Source organism: Nanorana parkeri, unplaced genomic scaffold (assembly GCF_000935625.1).
Source record: "Nanorana parkeri isolate BGI_ZX_2015 unplaced genomic scaffold, ASM93562v1 scaffold922, whole genome shotgun sequence".
NCBI classification, from domain to species: domain Eukaryota; kingdom Metazoa; phylum Chordata; class Amphibia; order Anura; family Dicroglossidae; genus Nanorana; species Nanorana parkeri.
In genome coordinates, this window is record NW_017307190.1 from 446722 (window position 1) to 474332 (window position 27611).

Genomic DNA, 27611 nt, shown 5'->3' on the forward strand with positions numbered 1-27611 from the left:
CAGCCCCCTGCCTGTCATTTTTCTTTCTTCAGCTGTCTTTCAGCTTCTTTAGCAAAGCAGCTTGAATTGTACATTGCACTGCCTGATATCAGAACAGGACACACTAGCTGGGCCACCCAAACATGACCCAATATAAGCAGTTACACCATTGAACAGAGATAATCAGCAATTTTAGATCAATCTAAAAACTTAACCAGTACAAATTCATAAAAGCTCTACCATTCTAAGACGAGCTCAAAGGTTGATTCAAACTCTATAAATATGCAGCATTTAATAAAAGAATAACTGATGAATGTGAGCACTGTTACAGAGTGACAACTGTCTACCGATAGTGCGCCTGCACTGTGACCCAGGTATATGCTTCCCTTGTGGTGAGTACAAGCAGTCTTTCCAACACACTTTGCTCAGGCTTGGTCCACCAGTCAGCAGCCAGTCCAGTGCAATGATGTGTTGTGAGTGGATGTAGACAGCAAGTGGCTGAAAGACTATAGGGGATTAGTAGTGATAAAGTGATGTAAACATGATTGTTTTATACATTGTTATATAAAGATATTTTTCATGTTTGAAAATATTTTATAGGGATGCACAGACGTTTCGGTCTCGAGTACTGTTTTTTTTTTTTTTTTTTTTGTAGTAATCACCGAGCACTAAGTGGAGGGGGCACAGCCGTGGAGGGGGCACAGCCGGCTCCACCTCTAGATAGGCATAGCCAGCTGTAATTCAAGCAGCTGGATCTCGACAGCATTGTCAGGATCCATCCTGGCTTTTGCAGTCTCAGTATACCACAAGCAGTAGCTCACGATATACTGAGCTTTGGGTCATGGGAGGACGCTAGTATATGTCCTCCTGTGACCCTTAAGTGACCGGTGGGGGAAAAACAAACACCCCATAGTTCTCTTTTAAAACTAATTATCGCTTGCTTTTATCAAGCTATCTATCTGGAGAAGTCTGGAACAAAGCAGCTATTAACCTTGTCCCCATAGACTTGTATACAGAAGTCCTTTCAGTAATATTGTTGGTATATTTTTCCCCAAATGACAAGCCTCAGTGTAAACATCTAATATTGGGGGCAAAACCCTTTACTCATCATGCTTATTTTGCAACATTCACATTTTCACAATATGTACAGAACCTGTAAAAATAAATAATAATCTAGCACTCTGCTGGAGAATTCAGCTTTCTGTGCTGGATATTAGAACACTAAATAAACAAGGATACAAACTGCATTCTGAACACATCTCTAATAATCATTACATTTACAGTCACTCATACGGATCGCACAGCATCACATAGTGAGTGGTACAATTTACATATCTTCATTGCGTTTCCTTTTTTTGCCGGACTCTTTTCTGTATTGATGCCTGTGGGAGAGAAAACCAGAAGTGAGAGGTAAGGAGATTACAAGATCTTGTTAAAGAAGACTGAATACCTCCAAATCAGCACCCAAAAATATTTTAAAGGTCCTTCTTGTAGAGTTCACGTTATTTTCTATGGAACATGGATGATTTTCAGCTGGCTTCTGTTAGTGTCAAACACGTGAGCACAATAGACACAACCTTTGTCTGAAAATGCTTGCTGCTTGGCTAGGTTTAAAAATATTAGCATGCAAACTAGTACACTGCGCAAAACATGAAAAACGCACTTACATTAAAGCAAGACTAAACTCTGCAGTCCACTAGCAAATAAACAAATCTGAAAATATATGTGCTATCAACCATGAAGACATTGTCATGTCATAAAGATGTATAGCCTTTCCTTTCAAAAGGACAGCAGTTTGCGCCATGCTTCCTCCTGCCGAAGCCAGCTTCATCTTGGATGCATACATTCTTTCATCCACCACAGGCATCAGAAACAACTCCTGCACATGCATTGAAACAGAGCCAAGCCTTGCTTTTAATGCATTGTTGCCATGGTCCTGGTGGGGCACTTTAAGAGGTGGCCAAAAACCCACATTACATGGGGTAACTGTGAGGCGACAGGCCATTGCAAGGGTGGGTGGGTTTGGATGCTGGAGAGGTCAAACTCTGGTGAGGCACTGTGCAGATCTCTGGAGGACAAGGATGATAAGAAAGAGTAGGACTAGGCATGCATCGCTCTGCACCATCGCCTGAAGTGAAGGTGGGAAAGATTTTTGAGACCTTAAAGTTCGGTAGTATGCAAGATTCTCTTTGGAACCGGGCAAACTTTGAAAAGGCAGTTTAGTTCCACTTTAGGATGTACCATCCCTGGTATTAGGCTGGTTCCCACCCAGGCAACAGTGTTTTTGCACGTTTCTACATGCGTTGTTGATGCATGTTTATATGCATTTTCTGCACATAAATCAAATTGCACATTTTTGTGAGTAGATTGTAGCTCATTGATGTTTGAGCAAACGCACACAAAAAAACTGCAAAAACATGCATTTTCAAGTGTTTTCTATTTAATCTATGGGGCCAAAACTGCATGTTTTTAGGACCAGATCGTAACTCATCAATGTTAATGAGCAAACGCGCAAAAACACAGCAAACGGGCGTGAGTCTATGGGGCTAAAACGAGCTGTAATATGGCAAAAAAAAGCTCATGTACTTTTTACAGCGACAGGCATTTTGCTTATTGTGACAAAACGCTCAGATGTGAACAGGGCCACAGAAAGTTTTTGGCCATAGTTTTTTTAGGGCAGAAAAAAGCACTACAAAAACGCTCAGTGTGAACCAGGCATTAAGGCGTTAAAACTCCAGCTGGCTGAAACTATGGCCAGAAAGAACACGAGTGAGAATACAAACATAACTGGTAACTGAATTTCCAGGGTCTACATTGCAAATGACTGTACAGAAAAACCAAATGATGGATATATAAAAAAACAAAACACTCATTTGGACAAAAAGATCAACAAGAAAGTTGGTTTTCAGTGACTTCATGGCCCATATTTATGAACTGCAAAAAGATAGAAGCATGCAAATATGTGTATGCAACAATATTCACCTGGACTGCCACCTCCTTCCACTATTCCACACTCTACCAAAGGAAGGAAGCCAACCCTCATCAGTTGGGGCGTTGTGATCGAAGTTTGCACCCACTCTCTTTGGGGGGAGTTTCTTCAGCAGCATCTTCTCCTCTGTTAAAAATAAAAAATATGATCCATTATAACTCTTTGACTCAGGGCTTGTTCACACCGAAAGCGTGTGCGTTCCACAGCGGTAGCTGCTGGAGCGCAATGCAATCGCTAAGAGCAAGCCCTATTTTTTGCGTTAGCAGTGGAACGGAATGCTGGCAAAGCTTTGCCACGTCCAATTGCACTGTGGAAGCGGTGCCTTTGAATTCAATGCACCGCCACGCCCCCTCCCGCCCCAGAACACGGGGGGGGGGAAGTTTCTCAGCGATCGCGATGCGTTCCAGCAGCTACCGCTCTGGAACGCACACGCTTTTGATGTGAACAAGCCCTCAAAGATATAACAAGGCACTACCTTTTCAGATCAGCTGTATTCAACACTTCCCATTACATTTTGGGGTTCGTTTCATCTTGTATTATATCCTCAATTATGAATGAATGGGAGTGATCTACATCACCTCCTGTTCATTCATGATTGTGGTTATAGTAAACATACTCTGTTCACAAGTTATCAATGAACAGGAACACTCAGAGGATTCCTGTTCATTGATAACAGGGGATACAGAAAAAGAGATTGAGGACTCTGTGTTGTCAATCTCTTTTTCTATTTTAAAAAGGGAAACCTAGTGGGGGAAATAAAATGGGAAAACTTATTTCAAAACCTAGAAATATCAGGGGTGTGTTTAGATCCCTAATATTTCCCCCGAAGGCCCCAAAAGTAAAAAATAACAATATTTAATAAAAAATGAATTAACTAAAAAACTTTAAATAAAAACATTTTCGGTTTTCGGCCTGACAATTTTATTTTATTTCGGTTTTAAAATTTCTATTTCGGTGCACCTCTATTTAGAATAATATTTGACTACATGAAGGACACTTCCTGTGTTGTAGGAAGCTTTTATTTATAAATCTGATACTTACTGTGTTTTAGAAATCCTTCTAAGGCTGGTCCAATCGCTTGTTGTTTTAAAGTGTCCTCTTCATCGGAGATCATCCATGGAGGGAGAGCACCTTAATATTAGGAATAAAAAGTATATAAAAATCATAATATTGTAACGTTTCAACCTGGAAATGATGCAGCGAATACCGGGTTCTTCCCAAAACTTCTCATCAGGAAATAAACACCCCACAGTTCACACTTACTTTTGGTAAACATACATTATAACCATCTCTCAGCCAGGAAAGAGAGAGATAGAGAGGAGAGACAGCCAGGAAAGAGAGAGATAGAGAGGAGAGACAGCCAGGAAAGAGAGAGAGCAAGGGAGTTTTTTGTTGTTGGTAGATCTCATGAAGCTCTTCATTTGAAAAGTAGATCAACACAAAAAATTGTGGGCACCCCTGGAGTAGAGGAAGATTAGAACCCCTGTCAGCTTTTGACTGATTATATTTATATACAGTATATATAAATTAGACACACACAGGTCATGGAGTTGTGTGTGATCACCCGGTACTGGTGGTACCTCTCACTGGTGACACACTAAGAAGTGATCTGTGAATACTGGAGTGCAGATCTTAATAAACACAGATGTTTCGTCCAGCAGAGAAACAAGGACTTTTAAACCCCAATTCAAATCAATCTACATAGAATAAGATATGCAAATCATGCACAAAGTAAATATCTGCCCACCTTCTATACAATCTCCTTACCTGTGTGAATGTTGCCATCATTAGGACGCACCTAATGGGAGAAATTAAGACAAATTAAAATTCTAGTAGATTAGATTAATCGGCTGTTTTCCTAATGAGAAAATAATGTCACACGTCGTCAGAAAGGCCAACTCTTTACATAATGAATGGCAAATTGCTGCGCTAAGAGTATATAAGTAATCTAAACAGTAGACTAGCTGCAACAATCTGTGATTGAGTAATCGACTCTTTACATAATATCACTCTTTACATAACATCACAGATATTAAAGCTGTTGTAAGGGCTGATTTAAGAATGTTGCACGCATTAATCCCTGGATATAAGGGCTCACGCAAGTTTAAACACCTAGATATACAATTGGAATACATAAAAATTACTGATTTTATCTCCCAAAATATATGCAATTCTGCTCAGCCACTCTTTTGGCTCATAAATCCCTGCTGCACTGCACAGCCAAGAGTGTAACACCACCATTTAGTGTTGCAGTTCTGCAGCTTTCTGTGTGATCTGTCTGTACAATGGACCATGAGAGAACAACTTCACACTGGTGAGGTCCTCTTCTCACCTATAAGCTGCCTAAAGATCTTGCCCTGAGAGCTCTCATTACCCCGAAAATACATTAGATTGACATCATGCAATGCAGCACGATTATCTCACAGCATATACCCTATCACGCTTTGTCAAAATTCTGCTGTGCAAGGAATTATGGGAATAAAAAAAACAAAAAACAGAGAACATCCAGTCCAGAGAGGACATCCTTTAACCTCCCTGGTGGTCTGATTATCTCTTTTTTTTGCCTTTTTTTCTTCAATTTTTTACTTTTAAATCTCCCGCCAGCTCCTCCCCCCTGCGATGGAACCCGGATGTCGGCATCGGCCGAGGGCCACAGCGGGGCTCGTGGACAGGGTAAGTTACACACAGTGTAATCCTGAGTGTGGCTCGGGGTTACCGCTTTTGGTACTAAAAAATTAACCCCGAGCCACACTCGGGAATACCGACGGGAAGGTTAAATCTGAGACCGCTGGAGTATACTCCAGGCAGTTGTCAGCCATGAGGGTATATTGATGAAAACTGATGGGCCCATTCGGTTTTTACATGTATGGACTGATGTTAAATTATTTTCTATAGGGAGGGGAAACAACATGGTGCATTTTTCCCCTCTCTCAAGCTCATTACATAGAATACAACTTACAAAAAAGGATCCAATAAAATTTAGAGTTCAAAAGCTAAGAAACATATACAAATGGTAACTAATTGTTTACAGCAATGAAACATCAAAGAGAAGGAGAATTTAGAATACCTGTTGGCCGATGTATGTTAGAGATGTAGCTGGTATCACAGATGGGTTCTCATGCACACTGGATGCACTGCTGGAACTGGCTGCCGTTGCACTGGTGAGACATAATTCTGTTATTACTCTATTGTGATTTCACCAACACTGGAATCATCACTAACAACTATAAACAGGACACTTTATAAAAACACTGCCTATTCCCATTTATTATGCCAGTCTACTGTAATTATTCAGAACCACTCAATAAGCCCCCATTACCACAACAGAAAGCTCTGATGATTGTATATTTGAGTATAAAACAAGCCAACACTTAAACTTCTTTGTTTTGGGCAGACTGCAGAAGGTTTTACCCTTGCTTCCTTTCCCAGTGATATTACTGTCAGTGATACTGGAAATTAGAAACATTTTTAAAGGACACATACAGCAAAAAACAAAACAAAACCCGGAGGCTGTAGCTATGACCCTCTCTAAAAGAAATGAGTTTTAATTGTTGTTATGTTCCAATTAGAGAATTTGCATCATTCTTCCTATTCCACTGACAGTCTTCCCCCTAGATCACAGATGGTACTGAAATAATTTTGGATAGACACATACCAGGGCTTTGGGAGTTAATAAAGTGGCTTTTAGTAATCTAAGAAGTAATAGAGGTTTGCTCAGTGGTGAGCTTCAAAATCACATTTGCCAATAACTTGTAAGAAACATGGAAAAAACGTAATGTTATAACTATTTACAGATTCATGGTGGGCTTAATGAAGTTAGTTACGACCACCATCATACATGTGCTGAGAGAATGACACAGCAAGACATTTTTTTTTAAAAACAGAAACATGTTACAATAATGGGGAAAGTCCTTACCTGCATTGCAAATGCACACTGTTATCCCAAGACGACTCATCAGCTGCTTCATCCTGTTGTGATTCAGGAAATGTTAACAGTTTCATTTATATTTAAAAAATATGCTTTTATAAAGGTCTATCTAGAAAACATCAGGCTTGCCTATGCTCACACACGCATATATCATTTAATAGTTTTGGCAATTAAATAAAATGCCTATTAAATGGCTAATATGTGCAATCATTCTAGCAAAGCACCTAGCTGCAAGTCAGACAAGAACAGAGCAAAGCAAATCATGTTTCCTTGCTAGATATCTAAAATGTAACAATAAAAAAAAAAAAAAAAAGGGAGGATGTAAAAAAAATAAACCCTCCTACACTGGCACTCTCTCCTTCAAAAAACGTTTATGTTCCAAATCCCTCTGATGTTTTCAGGGTAAAGGAATATGGCACCATAAAGCATTTGGGGAACAAGTGAAAATTCAGATTTATGAGGCACCATTGATAGTGTATAATTCAATGCTGTATGTGGCTCACAAAAATGCTGCATGCATGATTTTTTTTTACACACACACGGCATGATACTAAGTACCACTGAATCTGTCAAACACTATTCATAAAAATATGTAGAACAGAAAGGGCCGAACTGTCAAAGCTGAATTCCCAGCATAGAGTACTATACATACTTACACTGGTCCAACTTGACCCAATGTAAGTATGCATATGACATACCTGAGCCTAGGGGGTTCTACAAAGCAATGTAGTAGCCGGAGCTACTACAGTACTGACAGTTATCTTCTGAGCAGCTTCCCCTCTATTCTGAAAACACTCACTTGGTACAGCAGCCAGAGAACACTTAGTATCTTCTTTTCAATGAAAACAAGGCAGTCTCGTATTTGATGAGGTGCAGATTGTGACATCACCACCCCTCATTCAGAAGGGTAAAGTACACTTATAATACCTTCTCGTGTTCCCCTCTCCACACCTGGTCAACATGCAATTGACATTTTTCTGCCCGGTTTCGAACAGGGGACCTGTCTCGTGTTAGGCGAACGTGATAACCACTACACTACAGAAACCCACGACGCAATTGACATTTTTCAAAAAAAAAAAATCAATCAGTCATTTTGTTTTTCAAGAAATACCTGTTTTTAGACATGTCATCACTGGGTCTGTCCGCTGCTGCTTGCACCAAGTTTGGTGGGAGGGGCCAGCAGGCTCCTGTAAACATCACAGCTTTCTGCCTTGTATCTTCTTTCATAAGCAGGAATATTTTATAAAGACATCCCCAGCAGTTCTTTAGACCATCATCCCTGCTGACCACTGGGTGCTGCAGACTTTAGCTGTGTAATCTGCTGATCAGCTGCTTGATTTGCAATTTCTTTTAATTCTATTCTGAACGTCATTTCCTGGATTTATGATCAAGCAATTGACCAAGCAGATTGCCCAGCTAAAGTCTGCACCACCAAGGATACATGCACATCTAAAAGAATGCCAGAGATGTGTTCTTTCATACAATGCTCAAGAACAAAATGACTAATGGCAGAGAAGGCCATGAAGACTGAAGTTGTAAGGAAGTACAAGTTGTCTGAGCAAAAGTAAGTTTACAGGGAATTGAGAGTACTGTAATCAGTTTCAAAACAGGAGATGGAATTGCTTCAGGCCCCGTTCACATTGAGCGGTAATTCCATCGATATCGCGGCTATTTACCACGCGATATCGCTCTCCAATGCTCGGCAATGGGGCAAAGGGTCCTGCTGTCGCGGGTCGTGTGTCGCTACAGCATTTGCGCGACAAATCGCGCAAAATGCAAATCGCGCGGTTAATTCGCGCAGTGTGAATGGGGCCTCAAGTGTGGGGAAAAAGGTAAGGCTGAGGTTCAACTTAAGCCCCCACCAACAAGCACATTAGATACGTTTACCAATTTAAGTAAAAAAAGACAATTTACTATATGAATTTAACTTTTACATCTAGTACACTGAAACAACATGTTATGTAACCAAATATGTTTAGTAATGGATACTGTTCTGTAGATGGTGTCTAACAAACCTCTAGGGGATTCTGTAATATCTCATGTCGGCTCTGTTCTACCATCTGAATCTGCTCAGCCATCTGTAAAAAGGAAGCAAAACACACAAAAAAAAACACATTAGTTGGTGTCAGAAGACCCATTTCTGCAGAACATCAGGTGTACAATATATGCCCACCTGTTTAATAAGTACATCCTCCTTTTCTTCATAGCCTTCTAAAGCTTTGGTTACTGAAGACTTGAGCCTAGGAGCAAACCAATGGTGTTTAAGTGAACTTTATTAGCAAAACTTAGTATTGCAAAGGGAAGGGGGGCTTCCAATAGAGCACGTTCATGGAACACATGCAATAAATATTATTATTATTATACAGGATTTATATAGCGCCAACAGTTTGCGCAGCGCTTTACAATATAAGGAAGTCATTACAATCACAATACAATTTAAGACAAGATGGTAAGGAGGGCCCTGCCCATGAGGGCTTACAATATAAAATGGAGGGGGAAGTGATACTGATTGATGTGATTGAAGTGAGAGGAAATCCTCATTGTGAATACAGACCACAATAGAAAGCTATAAGAGTTTCTAGCCTTCTGTGACCCAACTAATATACATTTTTCTGTGAGGTTCTGTTACTGTTCACGAGATTTCCCCTCATTTCCTCTACAGATAATAATGTTGTCCCCAGTGTGGGAAGTGATAGAAATCTCTTGAATGGAGACCAACGACATAAAATCTATTCAAATGTCTGAAATCAGGCCATTGTTGTATTTTAATATTTACAAATTCTTAACAAGCAGTAAATAAGCTTTTAAACAAACTCTCACTGACCTTGGTAGCTGCAAGCACAGTGAAAAGCAGTGAACAGCATAAGTTTCTCAGTTTCATTTTCTCTTAGCAGCATATCCCTTCAGCCTGCAGTATGTGGGCAGCATGTCAGCCTTCTAAGGCTGGCCATACACCCATCAACTTTTTTCATTCAACCCGCGGACTGAACGAAAAAAATTGACCCGATTCCTTCATCAACACAGTGTGTTCATCAAGGAATCGCCGCTGTTTGCATTGTATTCCGACAGGTGCCGATGTCACCTGTCAGAATACCCAATCAGAGCAGGCAGCTCATTGGCTGACGACTCTGATTGATCGAAAATTTTCCAGCCGGCTCCTTCGATCAACTGATTGAGGAATGCCGGCTGAAAGGGGCTCGACAGCCCCACACACTGTGCGAATTTCGGCAAGTACGTTAAAAACTGGCCGAAATTCGACCAGTGTATGGGCATCTTAATGTACGTGTACAAGGTTCACTATCAGTGCCAAACAAAGGTCGGAGTCCAACAGATTCCAATATTGATAATTGTGCCCATAGAGGCAACACAGAATGGCCAATGAGTTTCGGGGGCTCAAATATCTCCCCCTTCCTTATGGTTTTCTCAGGTGCTCTCAGTGGACTTTGTACACGTGAATCATCAAAACTGGGCGCACTGCTTTTGGGACACCATGTTTGAGAGCAGCCTTACCAGAGCCACTGTGCCTTATTACAATCAAATTGATAGAATTATAAATTAAATCCAGCACCTTGTGCATTTTCATATGCCTTCATTGTTTAGATATTTTTGGATATAAAGACAGTGTCTATTTAAACCCATCAGCGGTACCTCACCTTTATTTTAAAGATGGATGTATTTCGATAGAATAATACCAAACAGCCTTCCATAAACCTGCTTTCATTGGATGTGAGATTATCCATTTTGTTACTTGGTGGATGAGCATATCATAAGCCTTTTCCATTTGTTTTCATTTACTCTTTTTTAGGGATGCACCAATATATCGGCCGCCGAAACATATCTTGCCTTGAGCGCAAAAGGAGCTGGCTACGGCTATGCTCCCACAGGGCTCGTGCGGCTGCCGGCTGAATGTGTTAGACGCTGCAGATGGAAAGGGGCAGGACACCTCTCCCCATGTGCAACGTCGGCCATACGAGCACCACGGGAGGATAAGACGCCGGGGCCTGTAGGACGCACTGCAATGTAAGCCGGCCGACTCCCTGCGTTGAGGGGCGGGAGGGGGTGTGGGGTTGTATTGAAGTCAATGGCACCGCAGGCATGCCCCCCGCCCACAGTGCGATCACCCGCAACCAGAACGCAGGCACATTAGTGCCTGCATTCCGGTACAGTGCGATCTGCAAAAATAGTGCTCACAGCATTTTTGCGGATAGCACTAGACTGGAACGCAGGCACTAATGTGCTTGGGTTCCAGGTGCAGGAAATCGCACTGTGGGCGAGGGGCCTGCCTGCGGTGCCATTGACTTAAATGCACCGCCATGACCCCTTCCGCCCCTGAATGCAGGTGTTTTTTCGTTGGTAGATATCATTGAGCTCATCATTTGAAAAGTAGATCTCCAGATGAAAAATTGTGGGCGCCCCTGCTCTAGACTGACTACATGAAAACCTAAATGCTGCAGGAATTGGCATTTTTAGGTTAAGCAGCTCGAAGAGAGTTGATAAAAGTTGAGTAAAGAGAAATTAATGTTCAAAAACTGGAGACAAATAAGCTCAGTAAGTAACTCACCTTTCAAACTCTTCTGTAGTAAGAAAAAAACGTGCTTTTAGTTTCCCATCAGCCTGGTGTGTCCACCAAAATTTGTTTACAGCTTTCTTGTGTTCTGGACTGTGAAATATGAAAAATGTTTTCTTACTATTTATGACATTTTCAATGAGTTCACATTATTATTCTTCTTTTAAAACCCCATTTCAAATCTAAAGAGGACACCTGATCTGCTGACAACTGCCTGATAGGGAATTGTTTCTCACTTTGTAAATATTTCCTCCTCCTTCCTGTTTCAACTCCAGGACAGAAAGTTAAATTGTCAGTAAACACAAAATAAAAAACACTTTACAGCCTTCTGAACATAATGTAATAAGAGTGTGTGCCTTTGTTTTATTATAGAGTTTGCACCTGGTTGAAAATACTTGCTGATCATGCCAGTGACTCGCTCTGCCCGCTTTGCAGTGGCCACCGCATTATACAGGTCCTTTATCTGTGAAAAGGCCATGGCTATGCCTTACTGTGTTCTGCAATGCTCCTTGATGCCTAGGCCATAGGCAGCACCATCTCACTGGGTGAATCAAAGCAAATGATTGACAGTGTCCCCCTCACAGAACCTTGCTGTCATTTGTTCACTAAGCGGTCCTGCAAAGGCAGATTGTCATACTAGTTGTCTCTGTTCCTTCTCAGTGCTCAGATCACAGAGGACAGAAAGCAATCAAATGACTGCTCTTAAATTATTGATAAATAAGGTATTTCAGCTATTTGTGAGATAACTGTACTATTGTAAAGGTTAAAAGGATACATTCAACTTTTCACAATAAATGAAAAGGGCAATGACAATACCCTTCCCCACTCCCCCCCCCCCTGTGCACAGATACTGTAATCACCTTCTCTCCCTGCCCATCCCAGCCCCAGTATTGGTGCAGGGCCTTTTAAGTTTCACTGCACAGTCCTGGAGGCTATGTAACAACATAATGCTTGCAATAGCGAGTGGTCATTGGTCAGTGCAGCCACGTGACAGCATTGCCCATTGAGAACCTTATCAGAGCCTTCTTTCCTCCGGTGAAGCCATCCCAGAAGAAGGAAGAGTTTCTCATTGGTCAGCGTGGCCATGCTCACCAGTGACCGCTTATCACTGTATGATCCAACACAGTTGATAAATCTAAATGGGCCTTTATACTATACAAGGCATTTGCCCTACCTTACACCACTCACTGAGTGAGTCCTACCTGTAAGAAGAACCAAAGAAGGGCATCCCTGTGCTTAATTAAACAACTCATAAAATGTAAATAAAGTGCTGAGGAGGACCATTTCTCTTCAACAAGCCATAGAGGGGGCTGAGTGTTTACTATAAGCAGGGCCGTCCCTGAGGTGGTAGCCTCAGGCGGCATCTCATTTGAGGCAGCTGCTGGATGGGGGTAGGGGTTGCAACAGCATCTCAGGTTGCTAAGAGCACTTTCTCGCCCCCCATGCTCACTGATGTCACTGGTTGCCAGGAGTTCAGCTGGATGCTCTGGTTGGCATCCTGCGGATCTCCTATCAACCTGTGACGTCAGTAAGCTGGGCAGACAAATCAAGGGACTACTATAGGGACAGCCCTGGGTATAAGGAGCAGTACCTGTACATGTGCTCCAACATTCCTCCATAGAGCACTGTCAGATGGCCATCACTACTGTGTCTCTTCACCTCCACGTCACAGCAATGACACCAGAATTTCTCTTCATGCTCCTGCAGGATATACTTCTCCACTGCGGCCTCCTTAATCATCTTCCGGGCGGCCTCCACCTGATGGAAAGACATACACAGCCATGAGTTCTGCTACAGATATACACAGAGAGCCTTCAGCCTCACCTTACCTTCTGGGAAAAGGCGCTGAGAACCGCCTGCAGCCGCTCCCGGTGTCCCTTCTCATAGACATGTTTCCTCCTGCCATGGAACACAGACCTCCGACACACCGCACACATATACACCACCATCACACCAGCGCAACACGGCTTCCGGGTGTCTTTCCACACGTGACCGCAAAGTTCGGCACGTGACTGCTATGTTTTGTAACGTGACTAGTCACATGACGCAGTAGGCTGCCTGCTGTTGGTTTTCAGATAAGAGTTGGAGTAAAGAATTGTGTTTTCTACACTGTATAAGCTTGAACACGTCAATGTCATTACAAAAGTCATTTGCAATATGTTTACATTTACAGATTTCATTAAATTAACCCCTGGTGCAGTGCAGGAACAAGGTCCTGTGATACACAAGGTGAAGATGCCACAGTGCACCCCCATTCTCCTTTTATGTTTAGATGGATGGAGCATGTACAAACACAGTATGGCAGGGTGGGCAGATTTGATAGCCCCAAGAATGAATTCACACCAAAAGCATCGGGGCCCTGCTGGGTTTTTTTTCCAACGCAGCCCAACACAAGACAAGGCGGGTTGCCTAGTCACGGATGGAACACGGTGGTGTGTGCTGAAAAAAAGTACTGCATGCCGTATACGGTACAACCACGCTGTTTCCTTAGACAATAAACTCAGGAGTTCAAGCTTAAAAATACATTCAAGAACCTTAAAGTGACAAAAAAGTCAGATTTTTGGGGGCCCAGCCCAATCCTGCTGTAGGTACTTACCTTAAATGATGCCTCTTCATCCCATCATCTTTTTCCTTCAAGTAGTTTCCAGCAGTCCTGGTGCCGGACTCTGATCCAGCGCTGACTGCTGTGTCCCACTGAGTCTGTCCGGCGTGCACGCTCACGGTTGCGTGCATTGACTTGCGTGCATTGACTTTTATTTAGTTTTGCCTCTTCTCCATGCTGATGATCTCCACCCAGATCTTCCTGCACGGTCGGGGAAGCTGAATGCTGCAGACAGGAGCGAGCAGCGCTGACAGAGGTAAGTATAGGTAAGTATTTACCTCTTTAGTAACTTTTTTATTTTTTAAAATGTTTTAGCATATATCTACTGTTTGCTAGCAGTGAATGTATGTAAACAAATAAATAAATAAGACTTTACTTCTACTTTAACTAAAAATGTATCTTTTTTTAAATTTGTGTATCACTCAGCTGTAGATCCTCAAATCATCTCCGAATTCATGCTGACACTGTCCTTCTTCCTTCTTTTGTTCCCCATGGTCCCTGTGTGTGTGTTGTAAATTAGCCACCACTCCAAGGTTGTTCCTGTGATGGACTATCATCTCAAATTTAGTTTACTAATATGTATTGAGATTGTAGTCCATCATAGGAGCAAGCTTGGAGCGGTGGCTACTTTACAACACACAGGGACCATGGGGAACAAAAGTAGCCACCCTCCAGAAGGAAGGACAGTGTCAGCACCAATTCAGAGATGATTTGAGGATCTACAGCTGAGTGATGCCCAAATAAGATACATTTTTAATTATAGTTAAGGTACTTGAATGTATTTTTTAGATTAAACTCCTGAGTTTAGTGTCACTTTAATGAAATGTCACTTGTAACATTTCAATAAAGTTCTATAGAAAAAAGTAGACAGTGTGATGTGCAGGATCGGCGCATCAGCACTGCATACCAGCTGCTGTATGATTGTTTTGGAAACTTCAACCCTGTATTAGTCAGACAGACAAAATACCAGTAGGATACGACTGTATGAGAAATAGAAACTGAGCCCACACAGATATTAGTTATGAGACTCTTTCTGCTTTAATGAGAGGGGTGACTACTTTTATACATGTTTCCAAAATAAGCTGACTCACAGTCCTGCGCATAGCTGAGGATTAAACTCGCCTCAGAACCAATCTAATCTAGAACTGATGTGAGAGCATTTCAACCCTATGTTAGCATCTACCCTTAAACACTGCAAATTATTAAATAATAATTCACATATCTTGCAAAAATGTTGGAGGGGATGTTGATGAAGGGTTTCATGTTCAGGATAAGGGAAGTGAAGAAGTTACTATACAGGTTACACCAAGACAGGATATGTCATTTACAGGAGGGGGGAGTGAAAGGGTTAAAACTTTATCCCACAATGAATTAAACCCCTTCATCATAAATTTGTTGCTGCTGATCCATTTATTCATTTAAACTTCAGTGGTAAATACTCCTTCCTCCCCTTCCTTTGTTGTGAGAGGAAGGGCGGGGCTCTCAAATGTAAACACTACATTAATGCACTGCGTTCCAGTGCTCTGGAAATAAACCGGCTAATGTAAGATCTCACATTGTTAATTACATGGGCTGGTAATCGGACAGATGCAGGTGAGAATAAAATGATTTGCTCAGCTTTGTGCATAATGTTTGAATATTTATGATATAATAGGTACAGTATGTGCTAGCACTCAAAACCATACAATTACAATTAAATGTTAAATTGTTGACCACATTTGTGCAGATGACTTCCTTCACCATACTAACATGGAAACAAATTAACCAACAAACAAGGGGCAGACATCAAATCTGTATGTTTTATTCCAAGTGCTGCATGTGGTCCAATAATAAGTTAAGTGCTTGGTCCAATCTGAAATCTCCATATAAAGTGTATTTAAGGCCCCGCAAGGGTTTTTTAGTCAGGGATGGGTTTCTGCGTAGCCAGTAAAGTCTGTGGCCTGTGGTGGCAAGCTGCCATGTGTGGCACACAGTCACCCATACATAATTTTTCTGACGAGGGTCATACCCCTAGAACCAAAATGCCAGCAGAGTAGGGTGCCAGTTTGCCTACTATTTCAGTTCCAGGTGTTCTGATGCAGAGGGGTTTCTTTCAGGCTCAGCGTGCCATGTGCTACTATGGGGTCTATTCGCAAAGCTGCCGAAGGATCTGGCCGTAGCTTCGGCCGATCCTTCGGCTTGCTTCGGCCCCATTACCCCTTCGGTTCAGGAGAACCGAGGGGGTGCTGTACGGGCTGTTCACAATAGCCCGTACAGCTCCTGATCACGGCCGAGCAGCTCAGTTGAGCGCTGAGCCATGCTGAAAGCCGAAGCTGGCCGAGTGGCCAGCCATTGGCCGGCCGACAGCCTGCTTCTGACAGCTGGGCGGAGCCAGCCGTGATCACCTGTTAGTGTGATAGTAAGACTAGGTAGTCCGGGATAGGAGGGTGGAAGAAGAGTTGGCCTAAAGGGGCAGTGAGTATCTATGCAGCACTATGTGTAGTGTATATCATACAGGACAAAGAGGTTCAAAACATGTGTGACCTGTTTTTAGAAGACAACAACAGAGAGCAGAAACACAATGGGCTCTTGCGCACCTATGAGACCTGGAAGAGATGTAGGTATATGATATCCTGTTAGTGTGATAGTAAGACTAGGTAGTGTGGGTTAGGAGGGTGGATAACAAGAGTTGGCCTAAAGGGGCAGTGAGTATCTATTCAGCACTATGTGTAGTGTTTATCATACAGGACAAAAGGTTCAAAACAGGTGTGACCTGTTTTTAGAAGACAACAACCGAGAGCAGAAACACAATGGTCTCTTGCGCACCTGTGAGCAATGGAGGAGATGTAGGTATGTGATATCTGAGTTCATGTTGGAATCTTGCTGCCAGCCTAAGTTCTTACTTAATTCTTCCTTTTAATTACTATATTTATAGCCTTAGATTCATTGCTAACTTTTGGAGTCTGAAGCAAGAAATGTTAGCTTTTACGGCAAGTTCACACCAGGGCTGTGCATTAGTCACACAGTTCTGTGCGATTAGCGCACAGTACCATCCAACGCACCTGCCGTGCGCTAACAGTGCAGGAATTGCTTTGTGTTGCAATTCATTTGAATGTCACCCCAAATGCACCTCCCAACTGCAATGCGATGGAACACGCCACAACACGCAGTACTGCAATACTGCGCATTGTGGTACAGTTGACAAAAGTAGTGCAGGCACTAATGCACCTCCCACTGCAGGTGGGAGGTGCATTAGGGTGCCATTAAAACAAATGGCAATGCAATGCACCTCCCGCACTGTTAACGCATGGTAGGTGCATTGCATAGCACCGTGCGTTAATCACACGGAACATGTGGCCCTGTGAACGGGCCCTAAAAGGCAATATGGTACATTTGGTCAGTACTTACAGTATATCAGGAGCTAATACCCCCAAGTGCTTTAAAGCCGACCCAAAATTATTTTCAATTTAAATAGAGTGGGGAAAGGTTAGAAATTTGGAACAGTACAAAGTCAGCTCTAGGTTTGGTATGATGGTGACCAGCATGAGTCTCTCAGCTTCAATACCAGGAAAATAATATATTTGTGCCTATTTTATTATTGGAGTTACCTAAAGCATTCTGTCATCTCTATTGAACTTGTGAGAGTAAACGTTCTACCCATGGGCAGGCTACTTCTGTAAGAGCCACAAGTCACAATCTTGCTTGATTTATTTTGATTTTGCTACTAAGAGTCTGATATTCCTGACTTTAGGAAGTAACCCCTCCAACCCATCATCTCCCTGTCAAAATTCAAGTATACTTACTGATCACTGCAGCGCTGTCTTAGAACAAAGTATAGGTAGTTTGAGAGGGGAGAACAGAGCAAGCCTGTTGTTGAGCAGTACATTTAAAAGTTCAAAATGAATGACAAGTTCGTTATAACAAGACATGTTTCATGATCATGGCATGTGTAGACTGTCACAATTTTTTTCATCATCATCCAAGTATATTGCTTACATTTGTTTAGATACAATGCTGTTTAATTAATAAAAAAATGTCTACAAAATGTCTTTTATTGTAACATTAAGGGAAACAAGAAGGTAACATGTATGCATAGTACTAATGTATGTTAAACGTTGTTTAAACTATTGTTAAACAAATTGCTTTAACTTTGTTAAACTATGCTTATTTCCCTTTTTTGTTATTTTTTGGAACTTCTAAGATAACCACTTTATCCGAATACTGTATAAGGCCATAGTCATAGTTGCTGTCTTTTTCATTTTAGCATAGGATCTGGTCTGCTGGTTTATATTTTTTACATTTTATGTCAGAAGAACGGACTGTAGATAGTTTGCTCAATAAAGATGAAAGAATATTATTTTCAGTAATAAGGAATGAAGTGTCTAGTATGTTTATTATATGATTATCACATTGTTTAATGATTCTGAGCATTAAAACATACAATTTAGTCAGTTGAAAATACTTAATTTTCTTCTTTTTGCATTCACAGACATTTTGATTTTGGTATGAAAAAAAGAATTAGAAAAACACTATTTACACAAAATCTCGGTCAAAATACATACACAAAAATTACAAACGTATCACACCCCTCATTGACATTATCTCATGGTGCTTTACATTTCCCCACAGTGAAGAACATGGAACCTTGTTTCTTCTAGTGACAGTTCATTAACATGGCCACTGTACTTTTATTACTTGCCTTTTCCCCCTAGCACAAGAGCTACAATCAAACCAACAATGAGCAAGAACATTGCAGTAGATAATATAACAGTAATCACAACCATTCCTCCACTTCGAGCAAAAACAACTGGTGGAATATCCGTAACTGTAATAAAAAGAAAATGCAGATAAGATTATTTTTTGTAGGTGGCATGTATGCCATATATACTGTTATTTAATTTAAATTCAATTTTCGTTCCAGAGCATAGTTGTTGTTTTTTTGCGCCGAAACATGCAAACTGCATGTAAAGGCACCAAAACACGCTTAACCCCTTCATGACTGAGGCCCTTTTTTCATTTTTTGCACCCATGAAAGTTTAAAAAAGGTATCTAAGGAGGAAGTACAATATGGGACACATACTACTCTCTTCAGAGGGTACTTTTGTATTTACTAAGGTAAGTGCATTTCATTAAAAAGGATTACCGAAGTCAAGATTTGCCAGATTGCGGGATTAAAATAGTTACATTTATCAACACAAAATTATAGCATTTGGAGGCGGTCATAATTACATAACTAAAAAAAACAGAAAACATACTGGGGGGAATTTTTCAAGGGAGTTGCTCCACTTTTCTGTAATGACACATTTTCCATGTTTATTTGCACCTTATTTATCAATGCACTCTAAGCCTACATAATAAATGTCATTTTTATTAGACATGTTGGGGGGAATTTATCATAGCTATTGTGAGTGTTTGAACTTGCACGGAATATATTTGCACCAGATTTATCAAGCTAGTGCAATGTTGTTGATAAATTAGGTTTAATAGACTCCAGGAAAGAAGACTCATAACTCCAGGTAAAAAGTTTAACTGTCACATCTGGAAGAAGTGGTCATGGGGACTTCTTAAGTTGTGAGTGTTTTCTTAAGTGATGCTCCAGTTTCAGACAGCCGCAGAACAAGTGCAGATGAAAACACGTGCAAAAAGGTGCAAAAAACATGCAACTGAAAAAGTAGTGCAGGCTCTGAAGAAAACAGGGGCAAATGTTAAAAGACAGATTTGCACATTTAAAAAAATGATCTAAGAGGCTAAAACTGTCGCAAGTGCTTTGATAAATTCCCCCCACTGTATATTTACAGCATCTGTACCTACATGCATCTACTGTATATACACATTCATGATATATGAATATGTACCTTGATAGTGATGGACTGTGATGCAAAGAACAGAAAAGAGTAGGGAGAGACAAGAGAAGAGTGAGATTACTGTGTTAGTATACTTACGGCCACTCTTTGTAATAAAAGCCACTTCTTTAAACTGCTGACCGTTGATCATATAATATGCCCTGTAACATGACAGATTGCATTATGTACTTTCATTTTATTGGTGTTTTAGTCATGCAATATTGTATATTTATCTGTGACTTTTTATACAGTTAAAATATATTCTGTTATCTTATGCAATATATTAGCAGTCATTGCCCTGCACTGGGAGCAGAGACCGAAAGCTGAGATCAGTCAGATCTCGGATGTAAGCTCCCCAAACACGTTACAATCTGATTGTACAATCTCCTTTAGATCTACCAACAGCTATGTAGTGCAAGGGCCTGCCTGATTGGATACTCATTGGTTGGATTGATTAGGTAGATCCTCATAATGTATAGTTTTGGTAAATCTAAAGTTGATTCTATAAAGACTGGACAGCCCAATTGTAATGTGTATGGTGACCCTGAGAGCCACTGTCAGTAGGGCCGGATTTCTCACAAGGCCAAACGAGGCCCGGCATAGAGGCAGCAGGGGTGTGGAATTCTTATCTCCTGGGACATGAAGTTCAGGGTGCGGAGCGGGTAGTTGTTTTCTACATTTAGCCTTGCTTTGGACAAGCAGGACTAAATGTAGAGCGGGGAAGCCACTAAAAAATGAAAACCAACCCTGCCACCCCGCCATCTGGGGGAAAATTTGGCGGGGAGGGGGGCACATTAAAGTAAATATTTTTCCCTCCCCCCCCCAAATCTTCTTTCCAGTTGTTTTTAGCTGCCCCTCCAGCGCTGCTGCGGGTCTCCGATCTAGCGCTGACTCCTCTGTCCTTGCTGGCACTTCCTGTCCCACGGTGTCTGCATGCGGGTGCACGCTGTCCATAGACTTACCTTGTGTCTCTCCTTGTCTCCCGGCCAAAAATCTGAACTGCGCATGCGCCCACCCCGAGATGCTTTGCAGCCACCCAAGATTTTTCAGATTTTTGGATGGGAGCGCGTAAGTTTTAACCTCTTGTAAAACTTTTTTTTTTTTAGGGTTTTTGCATATATCTACTGCTTGCTAGCTATAGTAGATATATGCAGATATATGCAAAAAAAGCTGAGGGTTTAATAACCCTCTAAGGAACCTGGCCTTGGGGCAGCAGAGAGAGTAAATCCGGCCCTGAATGTTGGACAGCTGCAGCATCCCATACCGGCTCTAAACATTGGGGCAGTATTTTTTACTCACCACAAACTGCTCTTTAAAGTTTAATAAGCCTATCATTCTGTATCATGTACATCTAAAGGTTCTTGTGTTGCAGCCTAAGCAGGTTGCAGATTGAATTACTATGTGATACACAAGCCTCTGTTTACCCTCCTTGAGTCAGCCATTCCCTCCTTCATTTGTGTCTCACATGCTCCCCCTCCCGGGAACTACAGCCAGTAGTGGGAGGGTTTCAGCAGCATAGTCAGTTCAGGGCAGCACTAGGCATGGCCACAAGCAGGCTTATTAATCAGCAGTGACAATGCTGATACCTTCGTCCCCTGCAACACCTTCTCATCCCGCTGTAGCGCAAGTAGGCCCAGGCTACATGAAGGACAGTGCTGCTCTGAATTTAGGAGCAGTACAGCACTGTTGTCCTCCCACCACAGGAAGCTGCGTGAGGCGGAATTTACAGGCAGGATCAAAAGGTATTTGCTAGACTCTTCAGGGGAGATAGGAGAAAATGGTAAGTACCAATGCACTTACAATTAAGAGCTGCAGCGCACACACACACTTTTTATTTTTCTAGGAGGCCATAGTTCTAATTTAAAAAGATAACACAGATGCATCATATTTTTACTTTCCAGTTTCTGACAGATATGGTAATTTTTTACATTTCAAGACACAAAGAAATAAACATACAAATCTAAAACAGAAATGATACCCACTTGTATGAGGTGCCTGCACTTAGGCCTGGGATTTGGTAACCCACGTTGACGGTTTCCACATTGCCAGACTGTGAGCTGTTAATTACGATAATGTCACGTTTCAGGCGGCACTGTGGCGTGGTAAAACTGAAAACTGCAAAGAATGTGTGTTAAGTATTTGCATTAAGCATTGTTATAATAGGAGTTCAAATCTATCAAAAGTCAGCATGCCTTAAATCAAGGTTGACTCTATTAGTTGCACCACTCAAGACATGAAATAGCTGAACAGAGTCCTGATAGCTAGCAAAATTAACAGTAATAGATAAATAGTCAATCAGCAACCATAATTTCACATTATGTAAGTCAGTCATATGCAGCCTGATGCTACCAGATGAATGATAGAGCTGGCCCAAGGCACTAATTGCGATAGTCAGCCCATTCAGGAGGTACCAGGTAAGTGGCAAGGTGTCATAGCACCCTGGGGCATCTTCTAGCCTTATCAGGGGGTGCCTTAAAATGTTCACTAAAGGGGGGGACTCTGATGTGTAGGTGGGGGGGTCCCGATGTCAAGGTGGGTACTTTGATGTGCAGCTGGAGGGTCCTGATGTGAACGCAGGACTCTGATGTGCAGGTGGGGGTCCCGATGTGAAGGTGGGGAATGTGATGTGCAGGTGGGGGTCCCGATGTGAAGAAGGGGGGCTCTGATGTGAAGGGAGAAACTCCATGTTCTTTTTTTTTGTTTGCTTGTTCCTTTGCCTGGGATTCCCCCTTTAACCCAGGCAGCGGGCCCCTTTAAACAGGCTAGCTACCAGGACTCTGTTCAGCTGTATAAAGCCAATGTTTTGCTTTACACTGGAAGCAATTCTGGAGGCTGAGCTGCCACCAGATCACTTCCAGGGGCCGGTAAAGAGTGCTCCCCCCACCCGACAGACCCACCTTGCTTCCCGGGCTCCACTACCCCTCCTGCGGGCCCGGGACCGGCATCACTGGTGTCAACAGGTAGAGGGGAGAGAGACCAGCAAACATCCACTCTCCAGTCTTGTCCATGCTGAATGGAACTGGAAGTGACACTGATTGCATCTCTTCCGGGAGCAATTTACATTTTAGCCTGGCGTGCCTCGAGATTTTGCATACTTTTAAAAGGTGCCGTGACTGGAAAACGATTGAGGAATGCTGCTCTAAGATGATGAAAAATATCTGAGATTCATTCAAATTGCGCCTTTTCCATTCTTTCACTGATCTTATGCAACAGTAAAAGAAACATAACATCAGATTAGGACTTACAGGAATCCTGTACTGAGGGAAGTACGTAGTTTGCCATTGTTGACCTCTTCTTCTGAAAATACTATTTTCCTGGCTGTAATCCCAAGCCAATGACTACTGAACACTTGACCAATGAACAGTTTTCGAGTCACCCACCTGTAACAAGTATGGGTTTCAACTCTCACACATGACCTAAATGACTGCATGTTTACTCCAGTTCCGTGAACTAGAAAATAATAAAGCCAGTGGGCCAGCATGACAGCTAGTTTTTATTAGGGCTCAGTAATGGCAGCTTATGTATTCTTCCCTGTACAGCTTCCCTTCAGGGACTCCAAGATATACTTACTTTGTGGGGTAGTTTGGTTGGATGTGTTGACATAAAGAGTTACTGCCTTGGATGAATATTGACATCCGCTTGGAAATGCAATAATTGCAGATGAGGAGAGAGGATTTGCAACAACCTCAACAACTAGAGCAGTGGTATTGTCTTCTGCAGAGAGGAGAAAAATGTGTTTATTGTACTTTCCAAAACACTACAATCTTCCACCTAAACAGTTGAAATGCTTTAACTTACTTCCTTGACAGGAATTATTTCTAAATAACATGTTGTTAGAGCCTAAAAGAAGCACCGGGCCCTCACCAGTGCTCGGCATGCCAAAATCTATCCTGAATACATGAAGACTCAGCAAACCATTCTTCTCATTATATTTCCTTTTTAGATTGTAAGCCCTCACGGGCAGGGCCCTCCTTACCATCTTGTCTTGAATTGTATTGTGATTGTAACGTCTTCCTTATATTGTAAAATCCCAGAGCGCCCTGGAGATTTTTTACATTATTTAAATTTTTTTTTTTTTTACAGCAGCAGAGCCGCCGGACAATAGGAAACTATTGGGACGAACAGTGTTCGGCTCACTTCACTTCTGATCGGTCATTCACTTGGCTGCCCTCGGCAGCTTTGTGAATAGACCCCTATGTAATAATTTCCTGAACTATAGTATGAACAAGTACTGACAACCTTTCACGCACTGGAGGCACAGCAGTACTTGCACCCTATGTAGCAAAATGTCCAATGGCTACTGAGATGCCTCAGGGCCGGTTCACACCACAAACAGTGCACTGAATCGCATTTTGGCCGCCTCCCTGCATTCAGGGGCGGGAGGGGGCGTGGCGGTGTGTTGAAGTCAATAGCACTGCAGCCATGCCTGCCGCCTGCACCCGAGCGCGTGGCACATAAGTGCCTGCGATCCAATCCATTGCGATCTGCAAAATGCTGCAAGCACTATTTTTGCAGTTCGCACTGGAGCGGGACACAGTCACTGATGTGCTACGCATTCGGGTGCAGGCGGTCACACTGCGGGGGGAGGAGGGGCTGTGTCGCCATTGAATTCAACACACCGCCACGCCCCCTCCCGACCCTGAACGCCAGAATGCGATTAAGTGCTTCCAGAGCCTGACCGCTTTCACTGTTTATGGTGTGAACCGGTCCTTAAAGTGTAGCTCCAGCCAAAACCTTTTTTTCTCAATTTTTGACTAGAGTGGGGAAAAAACCTCCATCAATCTTTATCACTGAATGATCCAATTGGGTAAGTTGCCCCTAACTTCTAGTGACAGTGACAACACATAACCAGGGCTGGAAGTAAGGGGAACCTGCAAGAGGGAATCAATAACATGACTCTTTTTAGAAGAGTGAAAGAAGGCTGGAAGTCCCAACAGCTTTCTCTTGTTGTATGTGTCCCCACTGAAGAATTGTTCTCATTTCCCTTGTGAGTGACAATATCTTCACCAGGATAGACAAAAACGGACAAAGTTTTTGTTGAAGTTAAGCTGGCCGTACTCCAGTAGAAATTCGTTTTCGGAATCTTCGTTCGACTTTCTAATAGTTAATGGGGTCAAATTGATGATCGATTTTGACCATATTGACAAACAAATTTGAAGGAGCAGGATGGAATTTTTTTTTTTAACTAACTAAATTCTAAAAGTGATGTTTGTTTTTGTTCAGGAAACTCCATTGACTCCAAAATCGAAAGTCAAAGAAGGACTTTAAGGAACTTACCTTTGCAGTGGGGCTACTTCTGCTTATCAAAGGTTAAGTGCTTGTTTTGTCAAGGGGACTCGAATAAAGCTAGACTCACCTGATTCTCCTCAGTCAGCACTAACTTCTCTCCCTCTCTGCTACAGCTGTGGAATGTCCCTCGGCATCTTCACATCTATTACAAGTCAATGGACCTGCATAAGATCTGATAAAGTCCAGGGGACATGAGGCTGCAGGGTCCAGTCTAACAGCCCAGAGGAATTGTGGATCAGGTGAATATATCTGCTTTAGTTGAGACCCCCTAGCAGGGGCGTCCCGAGGCCGGGTGTCACCCGGAGCGGAGAAGGGGTGACAACCCGGCGTGACGTCATCGCGCATGCGTGTGACGTCGCCGCGCTGTGTGCGATGACCTCATCACGCATGCACGGTCATCTTATTGATGCCTGCCGGCGGCCATCTTGGAGACGGACGCTGGCAGAGAGAGGAGGGGGTCTTCACCTGGCGGGATGAGGTATGCCGCCGGGTCCCCTCCTCTCTCCTGACACTGTCGGGCTCTTAGTCTATGACAGAGTCCCCGACTTTTCATAGGGGGTGACACCAAAATGACTGTCAGTCATTTTGGTGTCACCCCTCCAATGGTGACATTCTGAGCCTGATGAAGGGGTACTGCTGAGACCCCCGAAAGCGTCTGTATTGGATGGCGATTTGTCAATAAAGGACTTTTTGCTTCAAAACTTTTGGTGTGCTGGTGACAATCCTTTCTAGACCCCTCCAATGGTGGCACCCCTTGTGAAGCCACTGACCCCTAGACAAAATAAGCAATTAACCCTTGCAGTGTGGGTGTAGCCCCACTGCAAGGATACAATTTTTAAATTTCGAGAGGTTTTCTTTAAAATCAAATTCAATTTCAAATTCTTTAAGTTTCTAATGGTATTATCAAATATTCTGATGAGATTTTTAATTCATGAAAAATGAACATTCATGCAAAAATCTACCAGTGTATGACCAGCTTTAGACTTTGGGTGGAGCCTTCCCAAGGTGGAGGAGATGCTATGATCATATTGAGTTTGTATACAGCCCAAGCATTAGTTATTGAATTATATGGTCACTGTAAATTAAGCTTATATAGCCGGGGTAATTATTACAATATTGTAATTTTATATACACAGCCAGAATATTATAGGTAGAGTGATTAGTTAGGAAATATGTGCAAATGGACTAAAAAGTAATATACACAACTAGATCTGAAACATAGATGCCAAATTTAAAAAAAGCTACAAATGCTCATCCCTAAAAATTATCCGGGGATCATAATGATTTGTATTGAATTCTAAAAAGTCCAGTAATAAAACTGCTACAAAGAAATCACCCTTTATTTGCTATGATCACATATTTACTACAGAGTATCTGTACAATTAATGCATGTAAGAGTAAATGTATATAAAATCTAGTAAAATAAATATAAAACATAATTTGCTATACTGTTAACATACCACTTTCCGTAAGTTTATTGTATACAAAAGGCAATATAAACTAAACACAATGACCCTGATTTAATAAAGGAGCAGATCATTTTTAAAGAGAGTTTTCACTTTGCAAAGTAAATGTTCACTGATCTTAGTGGATGCGGTGAAACATAGATGAAATTCACTTTGCAAAGAAGAGCAAGGAGAATTAAAAATCCTGATTTTTGCTTGCAATTGACTGAAGTCAGCACACTGTCACCTCATTCACTAATCTAAGTGAAAATGCCTTTTGCAAATGGAACATTTACTCAGCTCAGTGAATGAGTTGAAGTTGTGCTGACTTCAATCATGTTCAACCATAAATCTTGTTTTTCTAATTTTTATGCCCATGATTGGGTATTCTTTGCAAAGTGAATTTTCACTTTGTTTCACCTTATTTAGCTAAGTAAAAATTCATTTTGCAAGTGAACATGCTCTAACCCTTTCATAAATCAACCCTACTATAGGTAAGTATGATAAACAGAACTGCCATATAGAAAAATGAAATGTTCACACTTACGCCCATATGCGGCAGAAATAAGCAGTAGCATAGCGGAGAGCCCCAGAAGCTGCATGTTGACTCCGGGCAGTTGCACCTGTTTCTAGTGTTCCTATACAGTGAAAAGCCAAATAATGAGTTTCACCTTCCCTGGACAGACCAATCAATGAGTAGCGGGGGGAAAGAATGTGGACATGCTGGAAATTCTTATCTACATACACACCCTAACCTGAAACACGGTCTCCCCTCCTACATAACTTAGTGTTACTTTGCTTCCTCTACAACCTTCATCGTTTTACAGATTTGTTGTTTTAGGAGTATTGATGAAAGATAAAAACGCATAGGTCCATCTACGTGACTCCCTGACACACTGCAATTTTTATCTTCTAGGTCCAGTTACGTAACTCACAGCATTTTTTTATGTTTTTGGGGCCCCTTCAGACCATTGCAGTCTGTTGCAGCGT

General features: G+C 42.0%; 2 protein-coding genes and 1 non-coding gene across 3 annotated transcripts; all 3 read right to left on the bottom strand.

Annotated features, from left to right (window-relative positions):
- Positions 1 to 1306: 1306 nt before the first annotated feature.
- Positions 1307 to 13431, bottom strand: CCDC84 (coiled-coil domain containing 84). Its single transcript, XM_018566137.1, is given in 11 exon segments — positions 1307 to 1361; positions 2962 to 3094; positions 4010 to 4099; positions 4736 to 4766; positions 6036 to 6126; positions 6885 to 6937; positions 8840 to 8974; positions 9070 to 9136; positions 11458 to 11556; positions 13055 to 13221; positions 13293 to 13431. Coding segments are annotated over 11 exon segments (1041 nt in total). The 5' UTR covers positions 13413 to 13431.
- On the bottom strand, positions 7869 to 7941 carry TRNAV-AAC. Its single transcript has one exon. It is a non-coding gene; the product is annotated as a tRNA-Val (tRNA).
- A 5125-nt stretch (positions 13432 to 18556) lies between the features above and the next one.
- UPK2 (uroplakin 2) lies at positions 18557 to 27380 on the bottom strand. The gene is made up of 5 exons (XM_018566138.1): positions 27169 to 27380; positions 23458 to 23601; positions 21870 to 22002; positions 19987 to 20048; positions 18557 to 18869 (listed from the first exon to the last, which is right to left on the bottom strand). The coding sequence occupies exons 1-5, from the start codon at positions 27221 to 27223 to the stop codon at positions 18736 to 18738; spliced, it is 528 nt and encodes a 175-aa protein (XP_018421640.1). The 5' UTR covers positions 27224 to 27380; the 3' UTR covers positions 18557 to 18735.
- Between the last annotated feature and the right edge of the window lie 231 nt (positions 27381 to 27611).